The sequence below is a fragment of the Lycorma delicatula genome, chromosome 2 (assembly GCF_047948215.1).
Source record: "Lycorma delicatula isolate Av1 chromosome 2, ASM4794821v1, whole genome shotgun sequence".
NCBI lineage: Eukaryota > Metazoa > Arthropoda > Insecta > Hemiptera > Fulgoridae > Lycorma > Lycorma delicatula.
This window is the reverse complement of record NC_134456.1, coordinates 25,382,023-25,396,330: the sequence shown is the minus strand read 5'-3', so window position 1 is coordinate 25,396,330 and position 14,308 is coordinate 25,382,023. Positions and strand designations below refer to the sequence as shown.

The 14,308-nt window shown below is 29.2% G+C and overlaps 1 protein-coding gene across 1 annotated transcript in view; it reads right to left on the bottom strand.

The window, feature by feature from the left end:
- Positions 1–14,308, bottom strand: part of LOC142320143 (uncharacterized) — a 62,943-nt gene that overhangs the window by 32,590 nt on the left and 16,045 nt on the right. Inside the window, exons 2-3 of the mRNA XM_075357824.1 lie at positions 3,477–3,681; positions 495–629 (exon numbers count right to left, since the gene is read on the bottom strand). Of these exons, the coding sequence (XP_075213939.1) occupies positions 495–629; positions 3,477–3,681 (340 nt within the window). The remainder of the gene's footprint in view (positions 1–494; positions 630–3,476; positions 3,682–14,308) is intronic.

Genomic DNA, 14,308 nt, shown 5'->3' with positions numbered 1-14,308 from the left:
TCCATGAAATTTTTTTTTTACCAAAGTCAAAAATGTACATAACAAAAATGTACAAAAATACATCTTTATCTTACACCTATACTGGTTAATAAATATTGCTCAAATAAAAATATATGCCAATAAAAACAATATGTATTTCTCATTGAATGTATGTCAATAAAAACATGGTAAAAACAACAGCTAAATTTTTATGAATACCTACATAACATTAGATTTCTATAAGCGGGTATTTTAGAAAAATAAAACATGCGTTTTTAACGTAAAATAACAACATACGGGGTAATTATTTATTATTAATACAATTTTAAACAAAATTTAGATAGATAAAAAGAAACAGTCGTAAATTAAATTTGTTATATTAAAATCAATTTTAATTAAAATAATATAAAATTAAATTAATATAACTAGATAAATATAAATAATGATTATGTAATCTATTAAAATTAAATAAATTACTGCTTTAAATATTGAATAAAAAACATTTATATTATTACCTGTTTTTGCTTTTTCTGGTGTATATCCTGAATCAGGTGTTGATCCTGCTCGTTCAGGGGACAGATGAAGAGGATTGTAAGGCATAAACAACGATGGGGGTGGCCATAGTAATGGCAAGGCTGGTGATCCCCAAACTACGAATAAAATAAAGGATTTCAGTTGAAAAAAGATTTTGATGAATGTTAGTAATTACTGAAATATAATAATTAAATGTGTGCATCATTGTGCGAGTGTGTGTGTGTTTTATGTAATCATGCTTTATTGTAATTTGAGTACTATTTTTTCTAAAATAAATTAACAAACTATTTATGTTTAAATTAATAATTAAAACATTTGTTGTGTTATAGTTTACGAGGTCTGTAACCGAAAATAACCGAACATTTTTAATTACGCGCCAAAGGAGATATTTAGTGACGTGCAGTTGGCAGCATTGTGTTCCAAATAATCTCCTTTGTAATCAAATGTTCCTGGATTGTTGATGTCTAGTTTAGTTTTTGCGTTATTGTTATTTGAGTGCAACGTGTTTAAGCGTTAGTAGCGGTTTTTGTAATGTGCAAAATTTTGGTGATTGAACTTTTGCCTCGATGACGTAGCTGTAAACCCAGCTTTTGTCTTCCGTTATTATCCATTGCATGAATATTTCATCATCATCGGCTTGCTCAAGAAGTTGCCGACAAACGTCCACTCGATGTTCTTTCTGCTATTCGGTCATCAAACGAGGAACAAAATTTACTGCAGCTATATTCACGTTTAATTTTTCAGTCAAAATATCATGGCATGATCCAATCGAGATACTAACGTCTTTTGGAAGACCTCTGTCAATCGGCAATTTGCATGCACCAGATCGTTGATTTTCTGAATGTGGATGTCATCAGTTAAAGTCAAAGGCCTTCCTGGTCGAGGGTCATCTTCAGTTGACTAACGACCACTTTTAAATCGTGAAAACCTTTTGTAACATTGCGTACGACCCAGACCATCATCTCCTTAAACTTGTTTCAAAAGTTGAAATTTTTCTGTGAAATATTTCCTCATGTTTACGCAAAATTTTATGTTATATCGTTAATCTCGAAAATTGCACATTACAAAAATTGCTACTAACACTTAAACACGCTGCACACAAATAACAATAACACAAAAATTAAACAAGATATTAACAATCCGAGAATATGTGGTTACAGAGAAAATAATGAGGAAGACAATGCTGCCAACCACACTTCAATAAATATCTCCGTTGGTGCGTAATTAAAAATGTTCGGTTATTTTCTGAACGGACCTCGTATATGACTTTCATTTGCGAATTTAGCTTAGTAATAAGAGACATATATATAAGTTTAAATATAATAAGCCTTCAAATTATTATTGAGTTACTCTTTTAGAATAAATAATTTCGAGGATTTTAAAATCAAGATATGTTATAAAGTTATCACTTCTCTTTTATCATTTTTAAAACGAAAGTAAAGCTTTTAAAACTTAAAACTATCAATTCTTTTCAGGTTTTTTCATTCTGTCTCTTACTACTTATTTTTTTGCTTGATGATATCGCCATATAAGCTTGAAGCTTGTGCCTGGGATATGGAAATGTAGCGTATGAAAATTTCCGTGTCTGACCGGGATTCGAATCCATGACTCCCGGATGAAAGGCCGAGAAGCTACCACTCGCGCCACTGAGCCTATTTGTTTATAATTTTTGATTTTATTGATCAAAGAAGTCCCGGGGTAATTTTCTTCATAAAAACGTATTGCGGGTCGGAATTCACGATTACCTCTAGAAAATGAAATAGTTATTTAATTAAAAAGATGGATATAAGGAAAACAGAATACAAAGTGTACTTTTTTCGTGTAGTTTCTTTGATTTAAAAAAGGCGACAGATATATTAAAGATAAGCCTATTTAAATTAAACGTATTCACTAATGAATAAATCGTTGTATTTAAATCAGTTGTACCAGGAATATTGACTGACATAGGAAATTTAGTAATTTACCGTATCAATCTACCGAACACACTTTACTATTATACTCGTAAATCAGCGTTACAATGGCGAATGATAGAGCTATGAAGATTCATTACAACTTCCGGACTGATGATTGTTAGCTTAACATTTAATAATTTTGTTTAATTTTTAATATAGCAAATAACAGTTGTGTTATATGGATCAGTGCCTAGGAATATTCAACAATTGTAGGTACGATAAAATAAAAAAAAATAAAAAAATACTCGTTAGTAATTATAGAGTGACACAGGGAATCGTATTCATTTTTGAATGAAAATTACAGAGTTAAATTAATACCAAACTTTATTATTTTTGTTGTAAAATGTGTGTAAACCAACGCCATTTATTTTACATTTCTTTCAGTTACCCTGGGATGATCGGTGGAACGTTGTCTTAACGTTATCCTAATTGTAATGTTGTATTTCGGTTCCAATTTTTTTGAAGAGGGGGTTTAGCGATAACAGTTAATTCCAGTCCACTGCTAGAACTAAAAATGTTAAACTTGAAACAAGATGTGTGGCTGCAACAAGATGGAGCTACAGCCCAAACCATCAGATATCCTATGAACATCCTACGAGGATTTCCTTTTCATTTAATTTCCAGTTTCGGAAATGTGCCTCGGCCTCCTCGATCTCTTGACCTCAGTATGTGCAACTTCTTTCTCTGGGAAGTATTTAAAGGAGCGAGTTTACGTCAACAATCCCGTTCATTAGACAAACTGAAGAGAACTCTATTCTTAGAGAGGTGGGGCAGGTCATTCAGGAGACTTTGAAACGCAAGTGGGGCAGCTTCTTCTCTCGATCTGAAAATTGCAGAATGGAAGATGAACATTACCTTCCAGATGTGATTTTTTTTATGTAACACAAATGGCATTCCTTTCCACACCTATTCAAACCAAAGTAATAAAGTTATTTGTGTAATGTTAATTAAAAAATATGTACACTCCCCTGTGTCACTCTATATAAGTTACAAATAAAAATTCCAACTTACCAGTTCGATGGTTTGATCCATTTGGATTGTTATGAGCTGCTGTAAGAGGTGGTACTTGATCTGCTCTATACGTAGCAGCCACTACTAAAGAAAAGGCACTTCGTCGTTCCCATGATGTGGGCGGTGGAGGTGGCGGTGAAGCGGCAGAATCCCCTGGAGGCGGTGAATCTCTTACTGCCTTGATCAAAAAAGACCGAGGCATGACCTGTTAATCATTATTAATATAAATCTCTCACAATTAAAAGAAAAATTTTATGTTCATTGTTATATTTTTGGGTTACTAATGATAATAGTAATTTCTGGTTAATAAGATTTAATTCTGAGATAAAAACTTCAAAAGAATTTTTTCTAATAGTGTTTTTGAATCTTTATTAATTACTAAGGCATCTTGGAATAGTCGCTTTAATATTGGAAGGACAGGTAGAAAGGAAAAATTGTGTAGGTAGGCCACGTTTGGAATATGTAAAACAAATTGTTAGGGATGTAGGATGTAAAGGGTATACTGAAATGAAACGACTAGCACTAGATAGGGAATCTTGGAGAGCTGCATCAAATCAGTCAAATGACTGAAGACAAAAAAAAAATCTTTATTCACAATCTAGTACAAAAAAAAGTAAATAAAAATAAAGCATTTTAAAATACGAGTACAAATGCGAAATGAAAAAAATAAAACAAAAATTCTCTAATTAGTTTTTTTTAATAACTTTTGAAATGAAGTAGATAACATTTTAAACTATCACAATTTTAAAGTTGTCAATAGAAGTGACTCCGCTACCTTCCTCTTTTCAACTTCCTAATTAAATTTGACGAATTTGCCAGTTGTCAGATCAATAGATTCTTGTAACATGTAATTAAAACTAAATCTTTAATATAACTTTTTTATATAATCTTCTACGAAAAGAACGTTTAGATTAGAATGCAATGTATTTCTGTAAATATATAATAAATTTACGTAATATAAAGAAATGGTAATTATATGGACACATTTTGATTAGAAAATTTGAATTTTTTAAAATTAATATCTTTGGGTCAAAAATATGATTTCAATTCATCAAAATTGTTTAAGAAAAGCCTTTTGTAGAAATTACTTTAATTATATATGGATGGATGACTTCTGATGAGTAGATTAATAAACCTTTTCAACCTTGAGTTCAAATTAATACGTTTTGTTCCCATGTGATGTTTTCAATCAAATGGTTGATACAGATAAAAACCGGAAGTGTCAAACAGTGGACTTTTGTGGAATATCTTTATTATTTAAGAATTATGATGCTATAAAAACTTTAAATAAACTGATCATGACATACGTAAATTTTGCTGGAAAAATCTTTATAATCCAATCATCCACACATTTTTCCACCAAGTTCAAAACATTTTGTAAGTTTAAGATAAATATTTCTTTTGGATGACGTCGTGGTGTAAAATATGTATAAATAATGCAATTAAAACAATCGAGTACGTTTGGAGACAATTGTATATTGTAAAATTTTAAATAGTAGAATAAACAATAAAATATTCAAATAAATAATAAAATTATTTTTATTAATTACTACGATCTGCGTTCGTGTTTCACGAAACTTACCTGGGATATTTTATTAGTAAACTTTTATAATTACTTCATATTTAACACATTTAGGCATTATTACTGTTAATTCTCACATATGTATTAGCTGAAAACATGTTTTCATTAACTAAATAAATAGTGTTATAAAAATTTTTATTAGAATAGTATACATATGTTAACAGATTTAAAAGAATTCTTGTAGAAAAAAAATTTATTGCATATTACAAATTACATTGCATGAGACTGCAATCTATTAAGAATAAATAATGCTTTATAAAACTAGTTTTCTCGTTTACCGCTTCTTTTTTACCAAGTTTGATATTTTAGAGAAAGCTCTAAATCAGAACGTTTTTGCAGGGTAAATTGAAAATGTATTTAAAATTTTACATTTCTAAAAAAGTAGTTTAAAAAATTAATATTAATTCTAAACTTTTTTTCATCCAACGGGTTGGTTTAGTTGTAAACTCGTCGAAGATCAGCTGATTTTGAAATCAAAGTTCTCAGGTTCAAATCCTAATAAAGGAAGTTACTTTTATTCGGATTTGAATACTCTCTCTTTTTTCTGTTAAGCCACTGGAACCACCGTAAGGTATTACTTCAGAGAATGAATGAGACTGATATGTATGAATGTAATTGAAGTGTAGTTTTGTTCAGTCTCAGGTCAACCAGTCCTGAGATGTGTGATTAATTGAAACCCAACCACCAAAGAACACCGATATCCACGATTTAGGATTCAAATCCCTATAAAAGTAACTGCCATTACTAGGATTTGAACCTTACAATTCTCGATTTCAAAATCAGCTGATCTGCGATGACGAGTTCACCACTAACTCGTCATTGGGTTTGAACTCGGTGGGTTTGAACTTGTCTGATGTCAGACAATAAGTAATATCAGTCGTACTACAAGATACAGTTAGATTGAAGTTTCTGTTTATTATATAAATACAGAGTTATTCCAAATTGCACACCTATCTCTCGAGAGATTGTTCCATAGCCAAAGATAATAAAAAAAATTATTATAAACATAGGCCAAAAAACTGTTTCTTTAGCGAGTTTCGTCTCGAGAACCATTTAGCCCTGCTTTCTGTTCCCTCTGTGGAATTAAACCTTACTAAAATTTTTGGGGTTAAAATGGAGGGGTAAATTTGGCGCTTTCTTATAATTTTTTATAAAAAAAAAAAAAAAAAAAAATTGGTTCTAGACTCACTATGGCTGTTAGAAAAACGAGATAAAACACGAAAAAGTTTTGTCGGAAAGTACAATTTTTTAGGTTTGGAATAAAATAATTTTGGATTTGAATACTAGATCGTGGATACCGGTGTTCTTTGGTGATCGGGTTTCGATTAGCCATATGTCTTAGGAATGGTCAGCCTGAGTTTGTACAAGACTACACATTTACCGGTACAATGCAACTATAAATAAAAGTTTTAAAAAAAATTATGCTATTTTAATAATTAATTTAATTTAAAAAAATAAATAAAAAATACGTTCTGATGCAACAAATATCCCTGTGACGAAACTAAATAAAAACAAATCGTTAATGAAAAAATTAGTTTTATAAATAATTATACTCTACTGCTATAAAGCAATTTGTTTAATTATCAACTAACGAAAAATTAAACGGAAGATAAAAGACCATAAATGTTCAAAGATTTGAAGCTTTCTGGAAAATCTATGTTAAAAACATAAAGTTATTACAGAAACTTCAGAAAAAATTTCGCTAAACTTGAGTAGATTTATATCATACTTTAAAAAAGTAAAAAGAAGCCAATTAAATAAATCTCATTCTACAAAAAGTTAGCAAAAAAATAAATAAATAAAATTATTATTACAGAAAAAAGTAATAAAAAAGTAATTATTATTACAGAATAAAATATTCATAACTAAATAAATATAAATAGTGTATGGCAATTTCTTCACGTAATAATTAATTAATGTATACCTTAGTTAATGGTACTTAAAGTTTGTTTGCGGTAATGCAATCTCTATTCCATCACTTCAATTATTTTAAATTCATTTATAATTTAGGCTCGTTATAACTAACATCGTTGCAGCCTAGATTAAAATTTCTTTGTTTAAAAGAAATTATATAAAAGAATAGCTCTTTCTTTATACGAAAAAATTACTAATAATTTTTATTCAAACGATTTAAGAGTGTTAACAGGGAAAACTGTTTAATGCTAAATATTATAAAAGAAATAATTAAAAAAAAAAAAAAAAAACACCAAAAAAAAGAAATGGATGGAAATATTTAAAGATTGGTTTGTAAGTTTGATCGGTGCAGTTGGCAGGACACGCGATCCTGTTTTGTTTTCAGCCAATCACAGTAAATTTAACACGCGATCAAGTAAACCAATCTTTTGTAGTGTCATGTATTTTATTTTACATGTACAATATCAAATTATTGACCAATAGAAGCTTCTTGTCATGTGATTGTAAAAATTCTAATTGATGTTAGAAAAATAAGAATTACAAGTAAAATTTAAAAAAATTAATCTTTAAGTTAATATTTGTAATATTATTAGGGCAATATTTTATAATCCTGTAATTTTTTCTTGTAATTGTACAAATATAAAATTTACATAAAAAACACAAATGTTATTATACAAAATTATTATTGTATTTCCAGCTTCAATTGATTTCATAAAATAATCACCTTTTTTTTACATCTAAAACTTGTAAAACATAAATAATTTCGTAAAAAAAAATTAAACGTATTTAAAGCGACGTGTTTATGAAATCTACTAGTATTTTTTTTATAACCTTAATTGAATAAAAATATGTATTCACATTTTATATGCCAAACCACATTTAAGTAATAGGAAGGTAGAATTTAACTATTTCTTTTAAAATGAATTCAAATGGGTTCATATCTTTTTTGTACAAACACCTCATGAACTCCATGAAATAGCTGTCCCTCAGTTGTATTACAATATTACATTTATTTTTTTTTGTAATACTATTAAGAACTTCCTCCAACCGTTATTCATTCTAATATTTGAATTAAAAAAATTAAAGCGGTGATTTAATGGAAAGCGAAAAAAACCTTAACTTAAAGTACCAATAATTTGATTTATAAATTAATTATAATAACATTTTTTTTTGTATTGTTCATCTCTCACACCGCTACTTAAAGCTAAAGAATCCTGTATCGCTCATCAATTTGACGGAGGGTACATCTTTATCTGATAATAGACAGATTTCTAGGTATGTTTGAATCTTTATACTTTTGAACAGGATACCAGGTGAGACATTTTTTTAACTATTGGTTGAGAAAAAGCTACGCAAAATTTTAAATCATTTATAGATAAAAGACTTAAAAATTATAAGCATGTGTTAAGTTGTTAGTACAATAAAAGATAATTGCACTTTGCGTTTCATTAACGTATTATTTAGCAGTCACTGAAACATCATACGCTTCTACAAATCGTTTGAAAATAAACACCGAGAATAATAAAGTTTTTCTCAATTACCGAACAATGTGTCAAACGAAAGCAGGCTAGCTTAATTTAAAATATAAAAACATTAGGTGCAAATAGCATTGGGGATTGTTTTGAAATTCTCTTTACAAATTATTTTTTAAGGCAGAATTAAGTTTATAATTTTAGATAATAAGAGATATAAATAAATATATATACTAGCTGACCCGGTAATGCTTCGCTATTGTTAGATTTGAGTATATATTTATATTAAATGAACACAAATTAAATTTTGATAAAACATTACACAACTGAACATTACGGAACATCACAAAATATAATCTTTATTTTTCCCTCTTTCCCTCTTCCAATCTTCACACCTTCCCCTCTTTCCCTTTTTCCATTCTTCACAAAGATATTTATTTTCACGTAACTAATACATATTCTGAATATGAGATAAATCGGACCATAAATATAATTTTTTCGAAATATCTCGACCCCGCGCCACCTAGCGGATCAATTTTTTGTAAGAATTTTTTTTTGAAATATCTTAACCCTTAGAGATACCTTACCTTACCTTAGAGATTGGTGTTGATTATTTTTAATTTCTAGTTATCGTTTCGACTCCTACCAGACAGAGCTTATCTATTCTAGTCAACATAAACCGGCGAAGGTCCGAATGTATAATAATATAAGTAAATATTTCGGTATTTCACTGACGAATTTTGGTAAGTGTCGACATTCACCGGAGAATATAGACATCTGACAAATATTGGTAAAGGCACTAAAAATGTTTTTCAGTCACTATCTCAGTGTAAATTGCGTTTTAGCTGTGAAAAGAGGTAATGATGTCTTCCCGTTTTGGTCGAAAATTGAATATTCGGCAATTATGCACGTAGTTTAACTTTTGATCAATGTTTAGAGAAAATGACTCCTTTGCTTGGACAGGATTATCATCATTGTACAACAATACGATCTCGGTGATACCGAGAGAGTTTGAAAGAGGACATTTTGACCTTTAGGACGCTCTAAAGTCGGGTCGATCGTCTTTGTCTTTGACTGAGGGAAACATTGTACAAAAGGTACAGTACGAAAAATGCTGAGACAAACTGGCGTGTGACCTACCACAACCAACTAGAGGTGTCCTTGAGCATTAATGCACAAGAAGTTTGTGCTACGCTGCGAGATCACCTTCAAGTTAGAAAGCCGTGTGTACCTTTTAGGTGCCGCATAAATTAACCGATGATCAGATTGCACTGGTGTTTCTTGGTGCTTTGGAATGTTGAAAATTAGACATCTTCCTATGAGACGATTATTGTAACAGGTGACAACTATTATTGGCTCAACTATTATGACGTCCTGATCAAGGCTCAGACCGCTACGAGCAAGAACAGACCGCTATGGCTGCTCGAAAATCCTGATCAGTGAAGAAGAGAATGGTGGCCGTATTTTTTAGTGTGAAAGGAATCTTAGAGTAACAGAAGACAGTTACTCGGAAGTGGTATACGAGAAATGCCTGCCTAAAGTTACTGAAGCTCTCAAGAAGCTGAGCTGAAAGTTAAGGAAGCGGATGGTTTCTTTACCACGATACCACTCGAGCGCATCACACCAAAGTTTACTGCAAGCATTTGGCCAGCACTGAAATAAAGCTGTGAGAGCACCCTTACTATAGTCCTGAGACGTTCCAAGTGACTTCGCGCTGTTCTATCAGGTGAAGAACAGACTGAAGGTAGGCAATTTACAAGCGATGATGATCTCCTCCTAAGGGCTTGAGTCGATGTGTATACCCAGGTCTTCGATGAAATGTGGAGAATTTCTTTGAAGAGGGATTTCGAAGGACGGAGAATTGTATAATGTGTGGTGTACATTATTTTGGAAAATTATAAAAAATAAAGTTTTGCAAACTTTTTTTGTCTCCCTTGTATATGCACTAGTTTACTGTATAACTTTTGTGAAAAGGAGTGTTTATAAATTAACGCTTTATTATGGGGATATGTGCACACGCGTACACAATAAAAAACATCTTTAGAGTTTTATAAAATTAGTGTTTCAGAATATAGAAGTAAAATTACAAGCAAATAAAGAAATTTAAAAATATTTTTTTTTGTTTTAAACTATTTAAAATCTTAAACTAGCTCTTTTAAAATACTCCATTTTTTTAAAACAAAAATATTTTTTAAGTATATTAAAATAGGTCACCAAAATATTTCATTTATTTATGGTTTTTTTACGTTTTTTGGAATTGATGGTTTAAATTATGATAACGTAACGGGTGAGATACTGCGTGGTAAAATATTTAAAAAATGATAAAACCTTGGTAAATACGAAGTTTGTTGATAAGAAACAAAAAAAAAATCAGGGTTGTCTTTCAATCAATGTCGAAATAACTGTCAACTTCACTGTTTTGTGACTCGTGTTAAAAAATGACAACTATGATAAAGGGAAGATTTTTTTTCTTTTTAACGGTAATATGTTGTTTTTTTTTTAAATCAACGATAAATTTTACAACTGAAATACTGTAGTATTGCGGTAATCAGTACAGTAGGTAACTATTTTTTTTTGTACTAACAACTCTGGCATAATTTCCTAATAATACGTTTAACTTTGAAGTATTAGTAGATTTTTGCACAAATATATATTTTTTATAATTCTATTTTCATTTATTTATTTCTATTTTCCGGTAATTTAATATATAATTTTGTAAAATCATGCATATACGCTCTTGTTTTTTTGGATATATCTATCTATCTAATCGTATAACTCAGAGCGAGATATTTGCCATTAAGAAGAGTTCATACTGTACGACAAATCACTATTATTAGAGGAAGTTCATTTGGCGACAACGGTATTCTTCTTTCATTCTTTCATTTTGAAACCTCTTTTCCTTGGCTATGTTAAACAATATTTTGAAACTGCGCACAACAAAAATTTCACACAATCTGTTGAGAGCGTAAACATATAAGAAAATTTTGAAATCTCTCTAATATTAAATACTTAAATTCTCGTTTAGTTGGGTAATTTTGTTATGAAACTGAAAAATTATGTAAAAAAATATAGAATAGCATAATAAATAAATTCCAAAAAATATAAACTAAAAGGAAAATCCCATGAATTTTTTGTTAGACTACTACGGAACCCTAGGATAAACCTCTGAAGCATGACACTGTGAAATTGTCACTTTGTATGTTTGTTAGCATACTTACATATAAATATTACTCCATTTTCGATCAGTATTTTGTATAGTTTTTTCTTCTTAAATGTGCAGATGCTCTTAGTTTTGGATGAAATAGTTGAATGGCGTTTTTTTGGTTCCATAACCTAACAGTTATATGTGACCTTACAGAAAATACGTCATTCACGAAAATGGCACAGCTATTCCCAAAAATAATTAGCAATTCACGTTAGACTTATCAGGATAATTGAGAAATAACAATTTACACAATATTGTAACAATTGTTTAATCACCTCAAATATAATAAATATAAGAAAATATTCAAAATAATATATTTTTTTAAAAATTACTAGTGCGATCTTTTTAAAAAAAAATTTCTACTGGTATATCGGTTAAATTTTTGGCTACTACTCGTACATCGAGGATATATGATCCTGTCCAAGAGTAGAATGAAATTTTAAAAACAAACTTCATTTACTAGATTTGGTTTGGAGTGAGCTGATAGACCAGGAATGTTTTTCAATATGATTGAACGTTTATGGACTACAATACCTAACCCAAATAAAATCTCACGTTTGCTGCGTAAGCAACAAATACATATTTGCAGCAAATATTGAACCATTTAATCAAATATTTGCCTATAATTAACCACTTAAACCAAATAACTTTAACATAAAAATAGTTGTTACTGTGTGACATACACATTAACACCTAAATAATTAAGAAATGTGATCTATTCACTTTGGAACAATAGAAGATCTGTTTGAAATTAAATTTATCTTAACAGAGATAATATCATTGGAGACACCCTAATATGTTACCAAATAGTTATAAGTTGGCTTTGTTTCTTCGTATATTAGATATTTTTAAATAGGTTTCTATTATAATATCATTTCAAGTGGCGTATCGTATTACTAGTATTATTTACTACATTATGAACGGGGTAGTACCTTGAGGGTCATAAACTATTTCAGAATTTGCGTTGTATGATCAAGAAGAACTGTGGATAAAGTTTTGATCTGATAGAATCACAAAATAAAATATCTGATGTGAACACCATATGACTTCCTTGTACGTCTATAAACTAACATTTTTAAAAGGACATAAAATTTTATTTCATTAATTTCTGATATTTTCTCAATTTTTACAGTAGTTATTGAATTATTATTTATTGTAAAACCTTTTTACAATCAGAGGTTAATAATTATCAATTAATCAATATATTTAAATTAAAAAAAATTAAAAAATGGAGACGAAGCGGATTCGAACCGATGTACCTTCCTCTTGTAAGATCCAAATATTTCATTAATTAAAATCTTATTTGGCTATAACTCTGAAACCAGGAAAATAAGTACCACTCATTATATATCATTGAAAAGCTCTCAATGAGGGCTTATTACTGTAGTTAAGAAAAAGCCCAAAATACAAATCTTTTGAATTTTGGGTTTTTTTGGATACCTTTTGTCCAGTCGATTGCAATTAAAAGGGGAGGTGCAGAACTAAATGTTACAACAATCCTAAATCCAAGATTTCAACATTCTACGACTAATCGTTTATGTGTTATGCGAGTTACATACGTACGTAAGTACAGACGTCACGCCGAAACTAGTCAAAATGGATTCAGGGATGGTCAAAATGGATATTTGCGATGAAACCTGAAATTTTTCGCGATCACACTACTTCCTTTACTTCATACAAGGAAGTAAAAATGAATAAATTAAAAAAAAAGGTAATAAAAAAGTTCATAATAATACATAAAAATAATTAATATGTAAAAAAAATTGGGTAAATGTATGACGAAAATAATAACTTTAAAGTCTTAAAATGAAAATAATTTTTTTAAAGTTTTAGTAAAGTGTGGTTAACAAGAATTTTGCATTTTAAATAAGATGTATTTAATGACTAATAAAGAAATTATTTAAACAAGGAATATTATATACTGAACATCTATATTTAATTTAAAATAAGTCTATTATTCAAAATTTTTAGGTAGTGTATTAAAATTAGTAAAGAAAGCTTAATTTGAATAAGTTTATTCATTAAAAACTGAATGTTGTGTAAAAAAGAAATAATTCTTTATTTTAAATTAATAGAGATGGATGAGGTTATTTTTAAGGATATTTTCTTTTCATGAGAAATGTCTAAATCGATTAATGTCAAACGATTTATCTCAGTCAAATCAGATGAGGATTAAATTAATTATAACTTTAATAGAAAAAAAAAATGGCGAATGGTAGTATAATCTTCTGTAATCCTAAAAACTAAAATAATTTTTTTAACTTATCAATTGGTACATAAATAAATATTTCTGAACATTCCTATAATTAAAGGGTTCTCAGTAATATTAATGTATGTATTCAATAAAGTAATTACAGGCTGATGCTCAATTAACAGTAACCTAATTTATTTTAATAATAAAGAAATTAATTTTGTAATTGTGAAATACCGGAATGTAATGGGTCCACACATCCAAGACATCTTTTCACCAGGTCAAAATCATTTTGTAATTTTAAGAAAAATATTTATTTTTGATGATGTCGTGGTGTAAAATGCGTTTACATAATACAATTAAAACAAGAGAGTACGTTTGGAAACATTGCATATTGTAAATTTTAAATAATAAAATAAACAGTAAAATCCTCAAATAAATAATAAAATTATTTTTGATAATTACTAC